This window comes from Nerophis lumbriciformis, linkage group LG17 (genome assembly GCF_033978685.3).
Source record: "Nerophis lumbriciformis linkage group LG17, RoL_Nlum_v2.1, whole genome shotgun sequence".
NCBI lineage: Eukaryota > Metazoa > Chordata > Actinopteri > Syngnathiformes > Syngnathidae > Nerophis > Nerophis lumbriciformis.
Window position 1 is genome coordinate 13,127,514 of NC_084564.2, and position 21,503 is coordinate 13,149,016.

Genomic DNA, 21,503 nt, shown 5'->3' on the forward strand with positions numbered 1-21,503 from the left:
GTATTGACTGGAAATGAGAACTAAATGAGTGTCTCATCAGAGCTGGCACATAAATACAACTGTTAACCAACTTGTCTGATTTAGTTCTCATCAAAGCTGGCACATAAATACAACTGTTAACCAACTTGTCTGATTAAATGACGACGTCAGTTCAGTTCCCATTATAAATGGTTTCTATTGTAAAGAACACAAATATCCATACTTGCCAACCTTGAGACCTCCGATTTCGGGAGGTGGGGGGTGGGGGGCGTGGTCGGGGGTGGGGCGAGGTGTGGTTGGGGGCGTGGTTAAAAGGGTAGGAGTATATTGACAGCTAGAATTCACCAAGTCAAGTATTTGATACATATATATATATATATATATATATATATATATATATATATATATATATATATATATATATATATATATATATATTATCTACATCCTGAAAATATGCAAACAAAACTGTGTTTAGATAATTGATACTTCAAACTTGCATAAATATAACATGAATATAACATAACTTAGTTTCTGAGAGCTTCAAAATGTAATGAATAAAATGCTAAAGTTGTTGATAAACAAGCAATTATTTTAATAATTAAATATGGTCATTTTAAATGAATTATTATGATCATTTAAAATTAATTATTTCAAATATGTTTATTTTAATGTATAATTCTATGGCTGGATGTAATAAGGAGTCAGAAGAAATACAAATAAAAATACAATTAATTTTGATGTTTTTAGCAAAATATAGTAAAAATGTATTTTTTTTTTTTAATTTTTTATTAATAAATATATGTATTTTTAGGTAAGATAAACATAATAATACAATTTATCTCTAGTCTGGATGACTTAGTTCTTGTCACCCTGTTGTCCTCCCGTCGTGAAAAAAAGGCTGTCCTCACTCATGGAGCTGGAGGGGGCGTGGCCTCCAGCTCCGGCTGAAAATCGGGAGATTTTCGGGAGAATATTTGTCCCGGGAGGTTTTCGGGTGATGCGCTGAATTTCGGGAGTCTCCCGGAAAATTCGGGAGGGTTGGCAAGTATGCAAATATCTACAGTGCATCCAGAAAGTATCAACAGTGCTTCACTTTTTCCACTTTTGGTTATGGTTAGAGATGCCCGATAATGGCTTTTTTGCCGATATCCCGATATTGTCCAACTCTTAATTACCGATTCCGATATCAACCGATACCGATATATACAGTCGTGGAATTAACACATTATTATGCCTAATTTTGTTGTGATGCCCCGCTTGATGCATTAAACAATGTAACAAGGTTTTCCAAAATAAGTCAACTCAAGTTATGGAAAAAAATGCCAACATGGCACTGCCATATTTATTATTGAAGTCAGAAAGTGCGTTATTTTTTTTTAACATGCCTCAAAACAGCAGCTTGGAATTTGGGACATGCTCTCCCTGAGAGAGCATGAGGAGGTTGAGGTGAGCGGGGTTGGGAGGGCGGGGTTGAGAGAGAGGGGGGGGGGGGGGGGGTGGTAGCCGGGGGTGTATATTGTAGCGTCCCGGAAGAGTGAGAGCTGCAAGGGGTTCTGGGTATTTGTTCTGTTGTGTTTATGTTGTGTTACGGTGCAGATGTTCTCCCCCCGAAATGTGTTTGTCATTCTTGTTTGGTGTGGGTTCACAGTGTGGCGCATATTTGTAACAGTGTTAAAGTTGTTTATACAGCCACCTTCAGTGTGACATGTATGGCTGTTGACCAAGTATGCTTGCATTCACTTGTGTGTGTGAAAAGCTGTAGATATTATGTGATTGGGCCGGCACGCAAAGGCAGTGCCTTTAAAGGGGAACATTATCACCAGACCTATGTAAGCGTCAATATATACCTTGATGTTGCAGAAAAAAGATCATATATTTTTTTAACCGATTTCCGAACTCTAAATGGGTGAATTTTGGCGAATTAAACGCCTTTTTATTATTCGCTCTCGGAGCAATGACGTCACAACGTGACGTCACATCGGGAAGCAATCCGCCATTTTCTCAAACACCGAGTCAAATCAGCTCTGTTATTTTCCGTTTTTTCGACTGTTTTCCGTACCTTGGAGACATCATGCCTCGTTGGTGTGTTGTCGGAGGGTGTAACAACACGAACAGGGACGGATTCAAGTTGCACCAGTGGCCTAAAGATGCGAAAGTGGCAAGAATTTGGACGAAATTTGTTCAAAATACGAGGGTGTGGGGAAAGCCGACGAAAATGGTCAGTCGTTTGTTCCGCACACTTTACCGACGAAAGCTATGCTTCGACAGAGATGACAAGAATGTGTGGATATCCTGCGACACTCAAAGCAGATGCATTTCCAACGATAAAGTCAAAGGAATCTGCCGCCAGACCCCCATTGAATCTGCCGGAGTGTGTGAGCAATTCAGGGACAAAGGACCTCAGTATCACGGCAAGCAATGGCGGCAGTTTGTTCCCGCAGACGAGCGAGCTAAACCCCCTGGATGTCTTGGCTCACACCGTCCCTTATGCCACCGAAGATGATCAAGAGAAGAATATCGACCCTAGCTTCCCTGGCCTGCTGACATCAACTCCAAAACTGGACAGATCAGCTTTCAGGAAAAGAGAGCGGATGAGGGTATGTCTACAGAATATATTAATTGATGAAATCTTTATTCATTACTCGCGGTTTTACGTAAATTATTATACATAAACTGTGTTTACCAATAATTTAGCTTAAAAACATTACAACACTTAAAAACAAACACATACCAATCGTTGGTTAGAAGGCGATCGGCAAATTCGTCCTCACTTTCTCCCGTGTCGCTGGCTGTCGTGTCGTTTTCGTCGGTTTCGCTTGCATAAGGTTCAAACCGATATGGCTCAATAGCTTCAGTTTCTTCTTCAATTTCGCTTAAGCCGCTGAAATCCGAGTCTGAATCCGAGCTAATGTCGCTATACCTTGCTGTTCTATCCGTTTGTTTGTATTGGCATCACTGTGTGACGTCACAGGAAAATGGACGGGTGTATATAACGATGGTTAAAATCAGGCACTTTGAAGCTTTTTTTAGGGGTATTGCGTGATGGGTAAAATTTTGAAAAAAAACTTCGAAAAATAAAATATATCACTGGGAACCCTTCTGAAATTGTGATAATGTTCCCCTTTAAGGTTTATGGCGCTCCGTACTTCTCCCTACGTCCGCGTACCACTCCGTACAGCGGCGTTTTAAAAAGTCATACATTTTACTTTTTGAAAATGATACCGATAATTTCCGATACTACATTTTAAAGCATTTATCGGCCGATAATATCGGCAGTCCGATATTATCGGACATCTCTAGCTATGGTACAGCTTTAGTCCAAAATGGAACTAATTAATTTTTTCCTCAAAAGTCTACACACTATACCCCATAATGACAATGTGAAAGTTGTTTTTCTTTTTGCAAATGTATTAAAAATAAAATAAAAACCTCACATGTACATTTACCATGAAGCTCAAAAGTGAGCTCAGGTGCATCCTGTTTCAACGGATCATCCTTGAGATGTTCCTACAGCTGATTTGGAGTCCACCTGTGGTAAATTCTGTTGGTTGGACATGATTTGGAAAGGCACACACCTGTCTATTTATAAAGGTTCCACACTTGACAGTGCATAGCAGGGCACAAACCAAGAATCAGGTCAGAGTAATTGTCTGTATAGGATTGTCTTGAAGCACAAATCTGGGGAAGGATATAGAAAGTATCTGTTGCCTTGAAGGTCCCAATCATCCATAAATGGAAGAAGTTTGGAACCACCTTAGAATTGGTTGACCGTCTAAACTGAGTGATCAAGAGAAAAGGGCCCGAGTCAGGGAGGTGACCAAGAACTAGTGTTGTCCCGATATCAATATTTCGGTACTTTGATACTTTTCTAAATAAAGGGGACCACACATTTTTTTATTATTGGCTTTATTTTAACAAAAAATCTTAGGGTACATTAAACATATTAAACAACTTGTCTTTTATCAGTAAGTAAGCAAACAAAGGCTCCTAAATTGTCTGCTGACATATGCAGTAGCATTTTGTGTCATTTATCATTCTATTATTTTGTCAAAATGAGTGGTAGAAAATGAATTATTAATCTACTTCTTCATTTACTGTTAATATCTGGTTATTTTCTCTTTTAACATGTTCTATCTACACTTCTGTTACAATGTAATAATCACTTATTCTTCAATGAAATACAATTTTGTGATGCTAAAATAAATCGATGTAACCATAGTACTATCAACTAACTTGGTATCATTACAGTGGATGTCAGGTGTAGCTCCACCAATGGCGTTTGTTTATATTGTAGCGTCCTGGAAGAGTTGGTGCTGAAGGGAATTCTGGGAATTTGTTCTGTAGTGTTTATGTTGTGTTGCGGTGCAAATGTTCTCCCAAAATGTGTTTGTCATTGTTGTTTAGTGTGGTCTCACTATATGACACGTGTTTATGACAGTGTTGGCGTTGTTCATACGCAGTGTTGGGTTAGTTACTGAAAACCAGTAACTAGTTACAGTTACTAGTTACTTTATTTCAAAAGTAACTCAGTTACTTACTCAGTTACTTAAACCAAAAAGTAATGCGTTTCTGTGAAAAGCAACTATTTAGTTACTTCTTTTTTTCCCCAAAATTTTTTAAGGCTCCCATTAATGCCCTTTTAGCCTTAATTTCAGTACTGTTATTGCACTGGAGAATAATACAATCTATTGATCAACTTGACATGCATTTGCATCACTGAACTCAGAAAGCAATGTGGTCTACATACAACACACAAAGACAAAGATATGTTTCAAAGGGCCAATTTATTTTGGGCCAGAACAAATTGACAAAACTATTTTAAATAGCTGCAACATAATGGCACTTTAACATTAAGTAGATAGGATCTTTGATCCAAGACACAACTTACATTTAACTAAAATGTTATTTTCTTTGTGCTCGACAAAAGAAAAGTATTGAGAATGTCTCCATGTTAAGAAACTCGACTTCTGGCTTCACCATGATGTCTTGTTAGTTGTTATGAGAGTTGCGTATGTGTGTGTGTGGCCCTTTAAGATATGACAGCATGTGAGGTGAGTGATGTCAGTGAGTGAGTGGGCGAGAGAGGTGAGGGACCGGCGACAGTGAGTGCGTGCAGGTGCTCTAGCTTGGTGGATGGCTGCGTCCAATAAAGTCACAAAGTCGCAACAAACCGCCGGCCTCGTCATTCACCCTCAGCTGTAAAGACCCACTGCCAGGTAAAGTGTAGGTTGTTAGCCCCGAAGCACATAGGCCCTGGAGGAACGTCTCCCCCCCACCCCACCCACACAAAGACCGGCCTCTTCTCTGCACGCCTCTTCTTTTCCTTGTGACACAGAAGGAAGACACCGCAGCGCTGCAATAAAACACACTCCAATCTTCTGTTTCTAGCCGATACTACATAAAAAATAACGTAAAATAATGCAGTAATGCATCATGTAGTAACAGTAACTGAGTTACTGAATATAAAAAATAACGCGTTAGATTACTTTGTAACGCATTAGTCCCAACACTGTTCATACGGCCACACTTAGTGTGATATGTATGGCTTTTGAGAGCAGTCCTTTGAGACACTTGTGATTTCGGGCTATATAAATAAACATTGATTGATTGATTAAGTATGCACTTTATTCATTTGTGTGTAGAGTGTTCAACAATAAGATAGCAGATGGTTAATACTAGGGCATAGTGAAATCTTGTCTCGGTAATGCCGACTATAGATAATTTTCAACACCACCAGCTAACCATGCGTTAAAGCACCTCTTCCTGAGGGCGTTTCAGTGTTATATCTTCACCTTTACCTTTAGTTAGTAGACCAACATTCTCCCTTTTCTGTCTATACACTGTTTCTACTTGTAAGTACTTCGTGAACATGAACATGTGTGACGACGACGGGTGGGGGACCAGTACTTTTTAGAGGCGTTCTAGTATCGAATATGATTAATTAGTATCGCGGTACTATACTAAAACCAGTATACCGTACAACCTTAGTCTATAGATAAGGTCCCACACTTGACAGTGCATGGCAGAGCACAAACCAAGAATGGGGTCGAAGGAATTGTCTGTATAGGATTGTCTCAAGGCACAAATCTGGGGAAGGATGTAGAAAATATCTGCTGCCTTGAAGGTCCCAATCGGCACAGTGGCCTCTATCATCCGTAAATGGAAAAAGTTTGTAACCACCAGGACTCTTCTTAGAGCTGGTTGACCGTCTAAACTGAGTGATCAAGAGAAAAGGCCCCTACTCAGGGAGGTGACCAAGAACCAGAGGAGAGGGGAGAACCTTCCAGAAGGACAACCATCTCTGCAGCAATCCACCAATCAGGCCTGTATGGTAGAGTAGCCAGACGGAAGCCATTTCTTAGTAAAAAAGTTTGCCAAAATGCACCTGAAAGACTCTCAGACCAGGAGAAACTAAATTCTCTGGTCTGATGAGACAAAGATTGAAGTCTTTGGCATGAATGCCAGGCATCATGTTTGGAGAAAACCAGGCACCGCTCATCACCAGGCCAATACCATCCCTACAGTGAAGCGTGGTGGTGGTAGCATCATGCTGTGGGGATGGTTTTCAGCTGCAGGAACTAGGAGACTAGTCAGCAATCTAGATGAAAACCTGCTCATGAGCCCTCTTGAACTGAGACAGGGGCGACGGTTCATCTTTCAGCAGGACAACGAGAGTAAGCACACAGCCAAGACATCAAAGGAACGTCTTCAGGACAACTGGTCGGGGTGGGACGGGGGCGTGGTTGGGGGCGTGGCTAAAAGGGGAGGAGTATATTTACAGCTAGAATTCACCAAGTCAAGTATTTCACATATATATATATATATATATATATATATATATATATATATATATATATATATATATATATATATATATATATATATATGTATTTTATTATATATATGTATTTTATTATATATATATATATATATATATATATATATATATATATATATATATATATATATATATATATATATATATATATATATATATATATATATATAAAATAAATACTTGAATTTCAGTGTTCATTTATTTACACATATACACACACATAACACTCATCTACTCATTGTTGAGTTAAGGGTTGAATTGTCCATCCTTGTTCTATTCTCTGTCACTATTTTTCTAACCATGCTGAACACCCTCTCGGTATGCATTGCTGTGTGGCACGCACAAAAGTGCTTTCATCAAATGCACTAGAGGGCAGTATTGTCCTGTTTAAGAGTGTCACAACATTGCTGTTTACGGCAGACGAACTGCTTTACGGTATACAAAAACGTGACTGCTGTTGTGTGTTGTTACCGCGCTGGGAGGACGTTAATGAAACTGCCTAACAATAAACCCACATAAGAAACCAAGAACTCACCCTCGATCATTCTACAGTTATAACGTGATTGGGCAGGTATACTGTTTATATTGTGGGTTAGCGGACTCAGGTCCTCATGGACCTGAGTCCGCCTGAATTTCGGGAGATTTTTGGGAGAAAATTTGCCCTGGGAGCTTTTCGGGAGAGGCGCTGAATTTCGGGAGTCTCCCGGAAAATCCGGGAGGGTTGGCAAGTATGCCCTAAGGAGGTCGGGAACTTCCCCTGAGCTCACACTGCAAACAACGTGTGGGACTTCTTTAATCTTTCAGAGGAAAACATTTTGTGTGCCATTTGCAACAAATTTTGCACCAAACATTCTGCGAGGGGGGGGGGGGTAAATTGGACTTCAACACATCAAACCCTATCGGCCGTCTGAGACGCAGGCGTCGTCACAATGGGGTATGGACAGCCAAAGAAGACTCCAGATGCGAAAGAAGCTGAAAAGCTAGCTGTAAATACAGACCTGGGGCTTGTTCCTATCCCTGCTGCGCTAGAAAAGTTTGACAGACGACGCAAGGTTTAAAACGCTCAGTTGAAGATACTGTCTTTTGTCGGCTAATGAACCCGTTGAAGAAACGGTTTGTAATTTTTCCGATGTAAAATATGACGTGATCACCTTTCTCTTGCATAATAACCACATACAAAAAGCTTCACTATTGATTTGTGGATATGATATTAGCCCAGCCACAATAGTGATGTCATATTTGATTAGGAAAACTCTACGGTTTGATAAATCCACCTTAGTCCTAGTCTTTTTTTTTTACTTCTACTGTGGCCAAACAGAGCAAATTTTGTTCCATCTGACCACGGAACTTTCCTCCAGAAGGTCTTATCTTTGTCCGTGTGATGTCAGAAGAAACACAAATTGAGCTGTTTGGCCACAATACCCAGCAATATGTTTGGAGGATCCCAGGAGCACCATGCCTACCGTCAGGCATGGTGATGGTAGTATTATGCTCTTGGCCTGTTTAGTTGCCAATGGAACTGGTGCTTTACAGAGAGTAAATGGGACAATGAAAAAGGAGGATTACCTCCAAATTCTTCAGGACAACCTAAAATCATCAGCCCAGAGGTTGGGTCTTGGGCGCAGTTGGGTGTTCCAACAGGACAATGACCCCACACACACGTCAAAAGTGGTAAAGGAATGGCTAAATCAGGCTAGAATTAAGGTTTTAGAATGGCCTTCCCAAAGTCCTGACTTAAACGTGCGGACAATGCTGAAGAAACAAGTCCATGTCAGAAAACCAACACATTTAGCTGAACTGCACCCATTTTGTCAAGAGGAGTGGTAAAAAATTCAACCAGAAGCTTGTGGATGGCTACCAAAAGTGCCTTATTGCAGTGAAACTTGCCAAGGGACATGTAAGCAAATATTAACATTGCTGTATGGATACTTTTGACCCAGCAGATTTGCTCACATTTTCAGTAGACCCATAATAAATTTATAAAAGAACCAAACTTCATGAATGTTTTTTGTGACCAACAAGTATGTGCTCCAATCACTCTATCACAAAAAAATAAGAGTTGTAGAAATTATTGGAAACTCAAGACAGCCATGACATTATGTCCTTTACAAGTGTATGTAAACTTTTGACCACGACTGTATAAATAAGTCATTGGTTGTTTGTATCGGTGTTTAGAAGCAAAAACGTCATCAGTATCTGCTTCATTAAGCCTCCCAAGAATTGCTCTTCTGGTCGCAGTGCGCCAAAGAAAAGCATAACAGTCACCATGGAAGTGAAAATGGACATCATAAAAAGTTTCAGTGAGGAAAATCTCATATCAATAACAATAACAAAAAAACCTTATTCATGTATATATGTCATTATATGTAATTGCATAGATGGGTGAGGAAACATGGACTAGTGTACTCACTGGCAAATTTAAAAATAAACCCTGTTTAGACTTTATATTGAACTGCAAATAAATGACGTGCATTCGAGGAAAACATTTTAGAAAACTAAAATGGCATTGCAATTGTGCCTAAATATTGGGGTCCTTTTTTAAGTGAATGTCAATTATGCAAGCGGGCATTAACCTGTGAGTAATCCAAATTCAAAAGTATGATTAATCTAATTGAAACAATTACCGTATTTTTCGGACTATAAGTCGCAGTTTTTTTGATAATTTGGCCGGGCTCCAGTGCGATTTACCATATTTTTCGGACTATAAGTCGCAGTTTTTTTCATAGTTTGGCCGGGGGTGCGACTTATACTCAGGAGCGACTTATGTGTGAAATTATTAACACATTACCGTAAAATATCAAATAATATTATTTAGCTCATTCACGTAAGAGACTAGACGTATAAGATTTCATGGGATTTAGCGATTAGGAGTGACAGATTGTTTGGTAAACGTATAGCATGTTCTATATGTTATAGTTATTTGAATGACTCTTACCATAATATGTTACGTTAACATACCAGGCACGTTCTCAGTTATATAAGGTACACTTATTCAGCCTGTTGTTCACTATTCTTTATTTATTTTAAATTGCCTTTCAAATGTCTATTCTTGGTGTTGGATTTTATCAAATAAATTTCCCCCAAAAATGCGACTTGTACTCCAGTGCGACTTATATATGTTTTTTTCCTTCTTTATTATGCTTTTTCGGCAGGTGCGACTTATACTCCGGTGCGACTTATACTCCGAAAAATACGGTACTCATTTTAAGATGTTGTAAATATGACAAGGAGGTGGTCGAGTAACAACTTAATTAGTGAAAAATTAAAACTACCGTATCTTCTGGTCTATAGGGCGCACCAGGGTATAAGCCGCACCTACTAAATTTTAGAAGAAAAAACTATTTTTCCATATATTAGCCATACTGGACTATAAGCCGCAGATATATATATATATATTGTGAAATTAGTTTTTTTAAACAAAAATATTTTGTAAATGTTTATTAATTGTTATTTGTTATTGTTAAACAATTATTAATTAATTGTTTCCAAATGGGTTTGGCAGTAAAACGGCTGCTCCAACAAAACAGAAGTCATCGTCATAGACCCACTAGGTAGCTCTCCAATAACTAAACAGACTCAATAATTCCACGATGTATTTTTGATGAATTTACTGAGGAATTTGTGAAACTGAAACAATACAAAAATAATGCCATTGTAAGTTAATACCAACACAGACACTCTAAAACGTGTTTGCATATTAGCAAATGCTAACGACGCAAGCTCGATTACATTACAATAGCACGTACAAATATGCATGATCACACTCCTACAGACATCAAACGTGGGACGATTTAGCAAGTACAAACAGGTTTAGTTATATTGTAAAACCTAAAAACGTAACTTGGAGTGATGAATGAAGAAACGCTACGGACGACGAAAAGACAATAATAACAATAATAATGGATTCGATTTATAGAGCACTTTTCTATCGACTAGATACTCAAAGCGCTCACAGAGAAGTGCGAACCCATCATTCATTCACTCTTAAGTGGACAGACCAGAACTTGTACTTCCAGTTCAAGGCACTAAAAACAGAAGGAAATACTGTAGACCAGTGTTTTTCACCACTGTGCCGTGAGATACAGTCTGGTGTGCCGTGGGAGATTATCTAAATTCACCGATTTGGGTTAAAGTATTTTTTGCAAACCAGTAATTATAGTCTGCAAATGATGTGTTGTTGTTGAGTGTCGGTGCTGTCTCGAGCTCGGCAGAGTAACCGTGTAATACTCTTCCATATCAGTAGGTGGCAGCCGGTTGCTAATCGCTTTGTAGATGTCGGAAACAGCGGGAGGCAGTGTGCAGGTAAAAAAAAAGGTGTCTAATGCTTAAACCAAAAATAAACAAACAGATGAGTGCCCCTAAGAAAAGGCATTGAAGCATAGGGAAGGCTATGCAGAACGAAACTAAAACTGAACTGGCTACAAAGTAAACACAAACAGAATGCTGGACGACAGCAAAGACTTACTGCAGAACAAAGACGGCGTCCACAATGTACATCCAAACATGACATGACAATCAACAATGTCCCCACAAAGAAGGATTAAAAACAAGTGAAATATTCTTGATTGCTAAAACAAAGTAGATGCGGGAAATATCGCTCAAAGGAAGACATGAAACTGTTACAGGAAAATACCCCAAAAAAAGAGGAAAAGCCACCAAAATAGGTGCGCAAGACAAGAACTAAAACACTACACACAGGAAAACAGCAAAAACCTCCAAATAAGTCACGGCGTGATGTGACAGGTGGTGACAGTACACCTACTTTGAGACTAGAGCTATATTGATGCATGCTTGGTTATGGTTTAAAGTCATATCCAACCATTTTTAAGTGATTTTAGTGGTGTGCCTCTGGATTTTTTCAACGCAGAAATTGTGCCTTGGCTCAAAAAAGGTTGAAAAACACTGCTGTAGACATTCAAACCAACTTGTCCAAAAGATGGCGCCATAGCACAAAAAATAACACACCGTTACAGTGTCTGTCAGCGTTTTGTAAAAACGATTTGTTGAATACAAAACAATATGGCCGTTAGTGAAGTCAAATCCATAAATTGGCTGCACCGTTTTTTAAGCCGCATGGTTCAGAGCGCAGAAAAAAAGGTATTGGTTTATAGTCCGGAAAATTTGATGGTACTAAAGTAGTTTCCTGGGTAGATGAGAGTTGAAAGATCCAATTCAAATCATTAAATAAAATCATAAGCTGTCTATTTGCTTGTATCCTTGTGGAATCTCATCTGTTATCAGATTTGAAGACAATTTGCTGAAAATCTTTATAAAGTCAAACCAATTTAAGTCTCCATCTGATTTTAGACCCTGCATCTACAGTAGTAAATACAACATATGCTTACATCTCATCAGAGGTGCTTATGTACCATCCCAACACTTAAAAGGACTGACTTGATGTAGCTGTGTTGCACGTGACAAACGTTAAAAGTTTAATTGGAGGAATCTGCACTCTGCTTTTACAGCCACTTAGCTGGCAATAATGAGAATTTATTGGCAGGCCATATTTTATTGGAGTGGATGACACTTGCTTCCAAAGAATATAGCCAAAGCTTTAAAAAAAAAAAGAAAAAAAAAAGTGTCCTCTTTGCATCGCCTGGATCAACGTATCCCAGAGAGAGGCCACACAAATGAGCCCGCACACACACAAAATTAAGAGCAGACGGCACAATGATTGCTTGTATGGACCACCTGCAGCAGAGGCAGCAGCTGCCATGTGCTCCTCGCAGCCTGGAAGCTGCCAGATGACAGCCTGGACTCGTCCAACAGTCCCACTGAAGGACACTGCAGGATGGTCCTTCGCGGGACCAAAATACTGTCCATGTCCAATGAAAAGCATGAAAACTATTTTTTCCTGGAAACTGCTTGACCTTCAATCTGTTCTATTTCTTCACCTACATCAAGGGTGCGGAACTCGTTTTCACTGAGGGCCACATCGCAGTAAAGGCTGCCCTCAGAGGGACACTTCTACCGTATTTTCTAGAGTCTAGACCAGTGTTTTTCAACTGCATATTCACGGTGTGCCGTGGGAGATTATGTAATATCACCTAATTGGGTTAAAAATATTTTTGGCAAATCAGTAATTATAATCCGCAAATGTGCCGTTGTTGAGTGTCTGTGCTGTCGAGAGATCGGCAGAATAACCGTGTAATACTCTTCCATATCAGTAGGTGGCAGCAGGTATTTGATCGCTTGCCCGTACGTGCGTGCCGCTATGTGCATGTCACGTAAATAATTTAATGTATACACCCTGATGATTATCTTGTGTGATGACTGCATTATGATGATAGTATATATGATAGTATATATCTGTATCATGCATCAATTTAAGTGGACCCCGACTTAAACACGTTGAAAAACTTATTCGGGTGTTACCATTTAGTGGTCAATTGTACGGAATATGTACTGTACTGTGCAATCTACTAATAAAAGTCTCAAAAAGTTTCACGTACGTAACTTTGGGGACTTTGGGGAAATATATGTGCTGTATGAACTTTGAGGAGGTGAACGGTACTTTGGGCTGTGGGATTGAGTGTGTTGTGCAGGTGTTTGAGTTGTATTGGCGAGTTATATGGACGGGAGGGGGTAGGTGTTTGTTATGCGGGATTAATTTGTGGCATATTAAATATAAGCCTGGTTGTGTTGTGGCTAATAGAGTATATATATGTCTTGTGTTTATTTACTGTTTTAGTCATTCCCAGCTGAATATCAGGTCCCACCCGCCTCTCACAGCATCTTCCCTATCTGAATTGCTCCCACTGCCCTCTAGTCCTTCACTCTCACTTTCCTCATCCACAAATCTTTCATCCTCGCTCAAATTAATGGGGAAATTGTCGCTTTCTCGGTCCGAATCGCTCTCGCTGCTGGTGGCCAAAATTGTAAACAATGTGCGGATGTGAGGAGCTCCACAACCTGTGACGTCACGCTACTCGTCTGCTACTTCCGGTACAGGCAAGGCTTTTTTATCAGCGACCAAAAGTTGCGAACTTTATCGTCGATGTTCTCTACTAAATCCTTTCAGCAAAAATATGGCAATATCGCGAAATGATCAAGTATGACACATAGAATGGACCTGCTATCCCCGTTTAAATAAGAAAATTGCATTTCAGTAGGCCTTTAAAGTTGACAGTTTCATGCATGTACTATTTCAGTAGCTGTTGGAGCAGAAGGATGTTTAACAGCATTGCTTTTTGCGTAAAAGTCAGCGTTGCGTTGGTGCAGAATTAACACAAAGGTGCTGGGCGAGGCTGCTTGGGGAAGTTGAGAGGAGGACATTGAAGGGAGTCATCTAATTGGCTCCTGAGTACATGTTGCCAGGGGAATAAAAGGAGCAATAAAACACAGGTGCCATGTTCAATTCTCAGGACTCGTAAATATTCCACCTATAAAAGGCTCGCAATGTATGAGAATGTTGATTCATGTTTTTATGTGTACACTGCAAAAAGTCAGTGTTCAAAAACAAGAAAAGAAAAAAAAATAGGGGTATTTTATTTGAACTAAGCAAAATTATCTGCCAATAGAACAAGAACATTTGGCTTGTCAAGATTTTCCAAAACAAGTAAAATTAGCTAACCTCAATGAACCCCAACATACTTTAAAATAAGTATATTCTCACTAATAACAACTGCACTTTTCTTGGTAGAAAAAAAAATTAGACCTTTTTTGCTCAATATGTTGAAAAATATTCTTAAATGAAGTAAATGCTAGTGCCATTATCTTGACATAATGATATGCGCTCGGCATCATGATTTTTTATTTTCATGCTTGAAGTAAGATATTATTTCTTTAAAAAAGTAGTTTCATACTTGTGAGTGTTGATGACACAGCTTTGCAACAGTTGATATTCTAGTTTCAATCATGTTTTACTCAATATAGGTCATCAAATCTCAGCAACAAGCTGTAATATCTTACTGAGATCATTTAGAACCAAAACCCTTAAAACAAGTAAAACACTAACAGAAAATCTGCTTAGTGAGAATAATTATCTTATCAGACAGAAAATAAGCAAGTATCACCCTTATTTGAGATATTTAATCTTACTTAGATTTCAGTTTTTGCAGTGTCGGAGTCATCAACTCCACCAATTTGGGAAGAGAATCTGTACTCACCGTACTCTTGCAGGGTTTTGCAGGAGACGTCCAAGTGGGTGGAGCCCAGCGGGTTCCTGATGAATCTCCGCCGCCGCCGCAGGTCGTCTTCCCAGTAGTCCAGACGCCAGAAGTCGTGTGGCGGCCTGAGACAGTTACAAGAATGACAGACAGAGTTAATATGAGTTAGCAACTAATAATGTATTCTTTATTGCGCTTTTCTTACATCCATAGTAACAACTGTCGGAGGCAAATATTTACATATATCCGAAATTAAGTGTTACTTCTTTTCATTTCATTTTCATATTACAAAACAGCTAGTGTTTTTCTTCCAAATGTGGTCTTTTGGTTGTCTGCAAAACTGGGTGCTTAACCTTGAAGTGAGGAATGTTAGAGAGAGAGATAATAAGCATGTGTTTTGGCTAGCGAGACATGACTGCCAGGGGGGGGGGGGGGGGGGGGGGGAGACTTAAGAGGAGAGGGGTTTTGGTCAAGAGGGCAGACCATTTTAGCGGGGCGATTGAATGTTCTATGCTGGACTGGTCTCAATGTATATATGCAAAACTTTGCAAATATATTACAAAATACCTATTCTGTCTCTGGTGGTTTTTCAACTCAGCTTTAAGTGTCGTAAAGAGCTTGGGAGCGACTTGTGACTTGAATTCCCTGGGAGGAACAACTGGTCCAAAACGCAACACAACTTAGCAGGTTTTCCACTTAACCGCACCTTGGCTGCATCAACCAAACTGATAGGCCGGCCCCTGGCATAAACACCATGCGGTTGTAACCACATGATTATAGCCACCAGTCATTTCAGTAGCTGACTATTATCGTGGTCGTCGTGCTCTGTAGGTGTTTGCTTGTTGTACTTTGATGGACAAAATACACCCACGGAAATAATTGTTATTTGTTTCTGCTAAAATTCTATTCAGCAGTGAGGCATCATGTCCTTTCTAATATTCTTAGTTCCATTTAGCAGCATTGCTGCGGCATCCATTCAGAAGCCCATAGAGATATTTGCTAATTTAGTATCGCTTCGAAAGCCGTCATCCTGACAGAATTATAACTATGAGATACAATCTGGTGTGCCGTGGGAGATGATCCATCCATCCATCCATCTTCTTCCGCTTATCCGAGGTCGGGTCGCGGGGGCAGCAGCCTAAGCAGGGAAGCCCAGACTTCCCTCTCCCCAGCCACTTCGTCCAGCTCCTCCCGGGGGATCCCGATGCGTTCCCAGGCCAGCCGGGATATATATTCTTCCCAACGCGTCCTGGGTCTTCCCCGTGGCCTCCTACCGGTCGGACGTGCCCTAAACACCTCCTTAGGGAGGCGTTCGGGTGGCATCCTGACCAGATGCCCGAACCACCTCATCTGGCTCCTCTCGATGTGGAGGAGCAGCGGCTTTACTTTGAGCTCCCCCCGGATGATAGAGCTTCTCACCCTATCTCTAAGGGAGAGCCCCGCCACCCGGCGGAGGAAACTCATTTCGGCCGCTTGTACCCGTGATCTTGTTCTTTCGGTCATGACCCAAAGCTCATGACCATAGGTGAGGATGGGAACGTAGATCGACCGGTAAATCGAGAGCTTTGCCTTCCGGCTCAGCTCCTTCTTCACCACAACAGATCGATACAGCGAAAGCCAGTCTGGTATCAGTGTCCGTGTCCAGGAACGGCTTGCTGACTGCCAAGGCCGAACACCGCCGTGACGCAGACAAAGCAGAGACAAGGCGATACCACGACTGTCAACACATTTGCATTTCTTGTATAATCACATATTGTGTCTAATTAGAGCTGTCGAGATTACCCCCTTCCCTCAGCGACAGCTTCAGTGATGTAACCAGGGACCTCCCAAATAAATAGAGGAAGCACGTGGGCTAGACTTTAGAGCGAAGTTTGGATCTGTAACCAGAGTAAATCCCAAAAAACGTGTCTCCTCAATTGAGCCAAATAGATGATTTAATTTCACCTATTTGGGTTAAAAAAAATTTACGCAAACCAGTAATTATAATCTGCAAATTATGTGTTGTTGAGTGTCGGTGCTGTCTCGAGCTCGGCAGAGTAACCGTGTAATACTCTTCCATACCAGTAGGTGGCAGCCGGTAGCTAATTGCTTTGTAGATGTCGGAAAAAGCGGGAGGCAGCATGAAGGTAAAAAGGTGTCTAATGCTTCAATCAAAAACAAACAAAAGGTGAGTGCCCCTAAGAAAAGGCATTGAAGCTTAGGGAAGGCTATGCAGAACGAAACTAAAACTGAACTGGCTACAAAGTAAACAAAAACAGAATGCTGGACGACAGCAAAGACTTACTGTGTAGCACAGACGGCGTCCACAATGTACATCCGAACATGACATGACAATCAACAATGTCCCCACAAAGAAGGATAAAAACAACTGAAATATTCTTGATTGCTAAAACAAAGTAGATGCGGGAAATATCACTCAAAAGAAGACATGAAAATGCTACAGGAAAATACCAAAAAAAGAGAAAAAGCCACCAAAATAGGAGCGCAAGACAAGAACTAAAACACTACACACAGGAAAACAGCAAAAAACTCAAAGTAAGTCATGGCGTGATGTGACAGGTCGTGACAATACACCTACTTTGAGACAAGAGCCACATTGATGCATGCTTGGTTATGGGAAAGGGGAATTGACATTCTGGCTATTGACTGCAGAAGAAATGTTAATTCTCTTCAAAAAAAAAAAAAATCCGATCAGAACAGCAGCACTGCGCACATCAATCACACGCCGCCCCATTAACAAACACAGCATCAAATTACAAGTATAAATGGCACAGCTTGCCTCGTTTATTAAACAGTGTTTTTTAACAAGTCTTGTAAATCAAAAGGTAGGCACCTCCACGCAGACGGCGTGGGCTTTAATGACTGGGGCTCTGTGAGCGCTTGACGCATGAGCCTATAAAAGTAGCCCCCCCCCCGGCCCCTCTGTGCATATGTGCGTTGGAAATTAAAATAACGCGCTGAAATATTCATCGTAATGATTCCCACAGCCCTCCAGCAAGCCGACAGAAAATTGCATTTTTATTCATTATTAATAACATCGAATTAGGCTTGTAAAAAAAAAAAAAAAAAAAGGAGAAAAGGGGATGGGAATAATTCCAGCATGTGGTAACCATCTTTGCAAATGATTATGCCGACATTAGCGAGGACCTGGGATCAGTTTATAGCTGGCGGCTAATGCAGACCATTAAGCATGGGTACCGGCAATAGGTGACTAAGTGCTGCTTGTTCCAACGCTCCAGCTGGAGATGTTTTACGGCCATAATGTGTTGCTTTCCTTTACTCCCCCCGGCAGGAAGGAGCTTTGTTATTCCGATAATTGTGCACAAGCAACAATATGACCGTAATATGTTCGCATTGTGCATCTTATTAGTATTAGCAGGACATTAATCATTGGTTTGTTTACATTTGGAAATCCCTTTTTTAATACCTGAGTGGTCAAATATGACACCCATGCTGGTATTATATGAACGCAAACATAAATAGGAACCTTTACATCAGTAATACGTTATATGTATGTATTATATTTCCAAAGAGGAATGGATGGATATATTGTTTTTACTAACTTCCCCGAGGCAGATATTGATTCAAGTCCGATACCAGCAACAACAAAAAAAAACAAGTATCGGGTTATATCGGCTTGCATGTAAAATGTTCGATACACGCGGTCGTGCAGTTAGCATCTAAATGTCCTTGTTAGAATAATTATGTATATATCCAGTGAGGCGGGGCCTCACCTGCCATCATGGAAAGAAAAAAAATGTAAAAAGAAAAAAAATTAATTAAATTGTTATATGTATGCAGTGATTATACTATAAAGTTATTTTCCATTTAACTTCACCAGTTTTAGATTATTTTTATTCAAAATCGCTGAATTTTCACATTTGCCGTTCAAATACTGAGAAGAGACGGTGCGGTGAACAGCAGCCAGTTGAGGCACGTCACTCAGTGCCTCAACATGGACGGACTCGGCTAACTGCTGGCCTGCTGTGCAGTGAGACTGTATTGCTATATGAATTATATTATACATTTCCATAGTTTAGTTAGCTGAGGTATATAATGTACAGTGTATTTTGTCAACAACTGTATGTGTGTAACGTATTTCTTGTGCTGAGTGATCATAAAACGGCTGCAAAAGACGCACTGGCTGAGGCTCCAGCAGCCCCGCCTCCTGCACCCCCGCCGTAGAATTGTTATATCAACTAAAGCCCACACTTAAACTTTCCACGTGCAAGATTGAATCTATTTAAAAAAGTTATTTCATAAGAAGCCAAAAAGTGCAAAAACAGTAATGTTCGTGTTGGAGGAGTTGTGAATGACTGCAGGGCCACAACATTAGGTACACCTGCAGACTGCAGGTGTATCTAATTCACAACTCCTCCAACATGAACATTATTGTTTTTGCACTTTTTGGCTTCTTATTAAATAACTTTTGTAACCTATTTTTATGGGCTTTCCTATTTGTGATGTTAAGTTCCTGTTATGCGCTGTTATACAGTATATGCCTTGAGCTCTTATTTTGAAGGCGCCAAGAGCGGAAGTGATGACATGTTGTAGTGGAGCGGAGGTTTTTGAAAGAAGGTAAATAAAGTGGTCCTCGTGTAAACTGGAGCCTCCGTGTTTGTTATTTTGTAGTTTCATACAGTATAGGCGACATTTATAAACCCTCGGTTACACTTTTTTAAATAGATTCAATCTTGCACGTGGAAAGTTTAAGTGAGGGCTTTAGTTGATATAACACATCTGTCAGGGGGTTGATTAATCCAGCACAACAGCGGCGAAGGGACTTTGTTTATAAGTAAAGGTAAGACCATAATAACGTTTTTTTTATTAAATGTGCTTTTTTGTGTGCTACAGTTTGTATGTGTAAAGTTAAAGTTAAGTTAAAGTACCAATGATTGTCACACACACACTAGGTGTAATGACATTTGTCCTCTGCATTCGACCCATCCCTTGATCACCCCCTGGGAGTTGAGGGGAGCAGTGGGCAGCAGCGGCGCCGCGCCCGGGAATCATTTTTGGTGATTTAACCCCCAATTCCAACCCTTGATGCTGAGTGCCAAGCAGGGAAAAATGCTGGTATGAGCTTTTAAACATAACCCGTTAACTGCTGCCAATCAAATGGTGAATAAGATACTCTTTAGGGTTCATATGTTTGTAAATCTGACTGTGATGAAGTCAGTGCCTCACCAGCCATCAACCTCACCGCACGTCACTGATTATTACACAACTCTTATGCTTAAGGGCCGTTGCTATAGTTATTATCAATTGTGCTGAAATTTTATTTTTCTTTGTCTGTGCAAAGCTGGCAATCCAAAAGATTGCAAGCCAGTCTCGTATCAGTGTCCGTGTCCAGGAACGGCCTGCTGACTGCCAAGGCTGAACACCGCCGTGACGCAGACAAAGCACAGACAGGGCGATACCACGACTGTCAACACATTTGCATTTCTTGTATAATCATATATTGTGTCTAAGTGGAGCTGTCGAGATTACCCCCTTCCCTCAGCGACAGCTTCAGTGATGTAATCAGGGACCTCCCAAATAAATAGAGGAAGCACGTGGGCTGGACTTTAGAGCGAAGTTTGGATCTGTAACTAGAGTACAGCCCAAAAAACGTGTCTCCTCAATTGAGCCAAATTGAACTCTGTCTCTGCATGATTCCTTGCTTCTCGTCTGTTTAACAGATGTCATCAGTGTTTGAACCTGACAGTCCTCCAATAAACACACACTTTCGTCTGTTTTAGTCAAGTCGTTTACAAAAGGTAAACATGGTAGACTATAGGCTACTAGGAGCTAGCGGCTACACAACAGCTGAGCACACAATAGCCCACAAGCTCCATTGAACAATATTGCAGTCTAAAACATGACATTTGTCAACACAAACAAGTATCAATTATTATAGTTGCCTATTACTTACACATACAAGGTCTCCATATTAGAACGTATTCAGTAACAAACGGGTCTGCATCATTCATAACTTGTGGCCATTAGGTGTCGCCAAAAACAGTTACCGCTCCACTTCACAAAGGGTTGGAATTGGGGGTTAAATCACTAAAATGATTCCCGAGCGCGGCCACCGCTGCTGCTCACTGCTCCCCTCACCTCCCAGGGATTGGAACAAGGGGATGGGTCAAATGCAGAGGGTAATATCACCACACCTAATGTGTGTGTGACTTTACTTTAACTTTATGAATGAATAACTTTGCCTAAAATCGTTTGCTGTTTGACTCATTTGACTGGATCAAACCGTTTTTAGCATTTCACTCTGCAAATTAATAAAAGTATGTACGATCTGTGCTGATATCATATTAGATCGATATCGGTATCAGGCTCATTTGCTGTATTGGATGTGAAAAGTTGTATCGGTACATCCCTCGTGATTCCTAATGGAAAGACATAAACACGCCGAGTGACAAAGCTGTATTACATTCTAATCGCTAAAACGATAACCCTTTACATCAGACCTGGGCATTCGGCGGCCCGCGTGTGGCCAATCAGAAATTACAAAATACATTTAAAAAGAAGTATCTATGTCGAGTGTGCAATACAACGGTGCTGCTTTTGTTTTGAAAAGCGTT

The 21,503-nt window shown here is 40.4% G+C and overlaps 1 protein-coding gene across 4 annotated transcripts in view; it reads right to left on the reverse strand.

Annotated features, from left to right (window-relative positions):
* Positions 1-21,503, reverse strand: part of LOC133614516 (neurobeachin-like) — a 726,573-nt gene that overhangs the window by 294,867 nt on the left and 410,203 nt on the right. For all 4 annotated transcript variants that reach the window (XM_061972518.1, XM_061972517.1, XM_061972519.1 and 1 more), the window contains one exon: positions 14,929-15,053. In XM_061972518.1, coding sequence (XP_061828502.1) covers positions 14,929-15,053 — 125 coding nt within the window. The remainder of the gene's footprint in view (positions 1-14,928; positions 15,054-21,503) is intronic.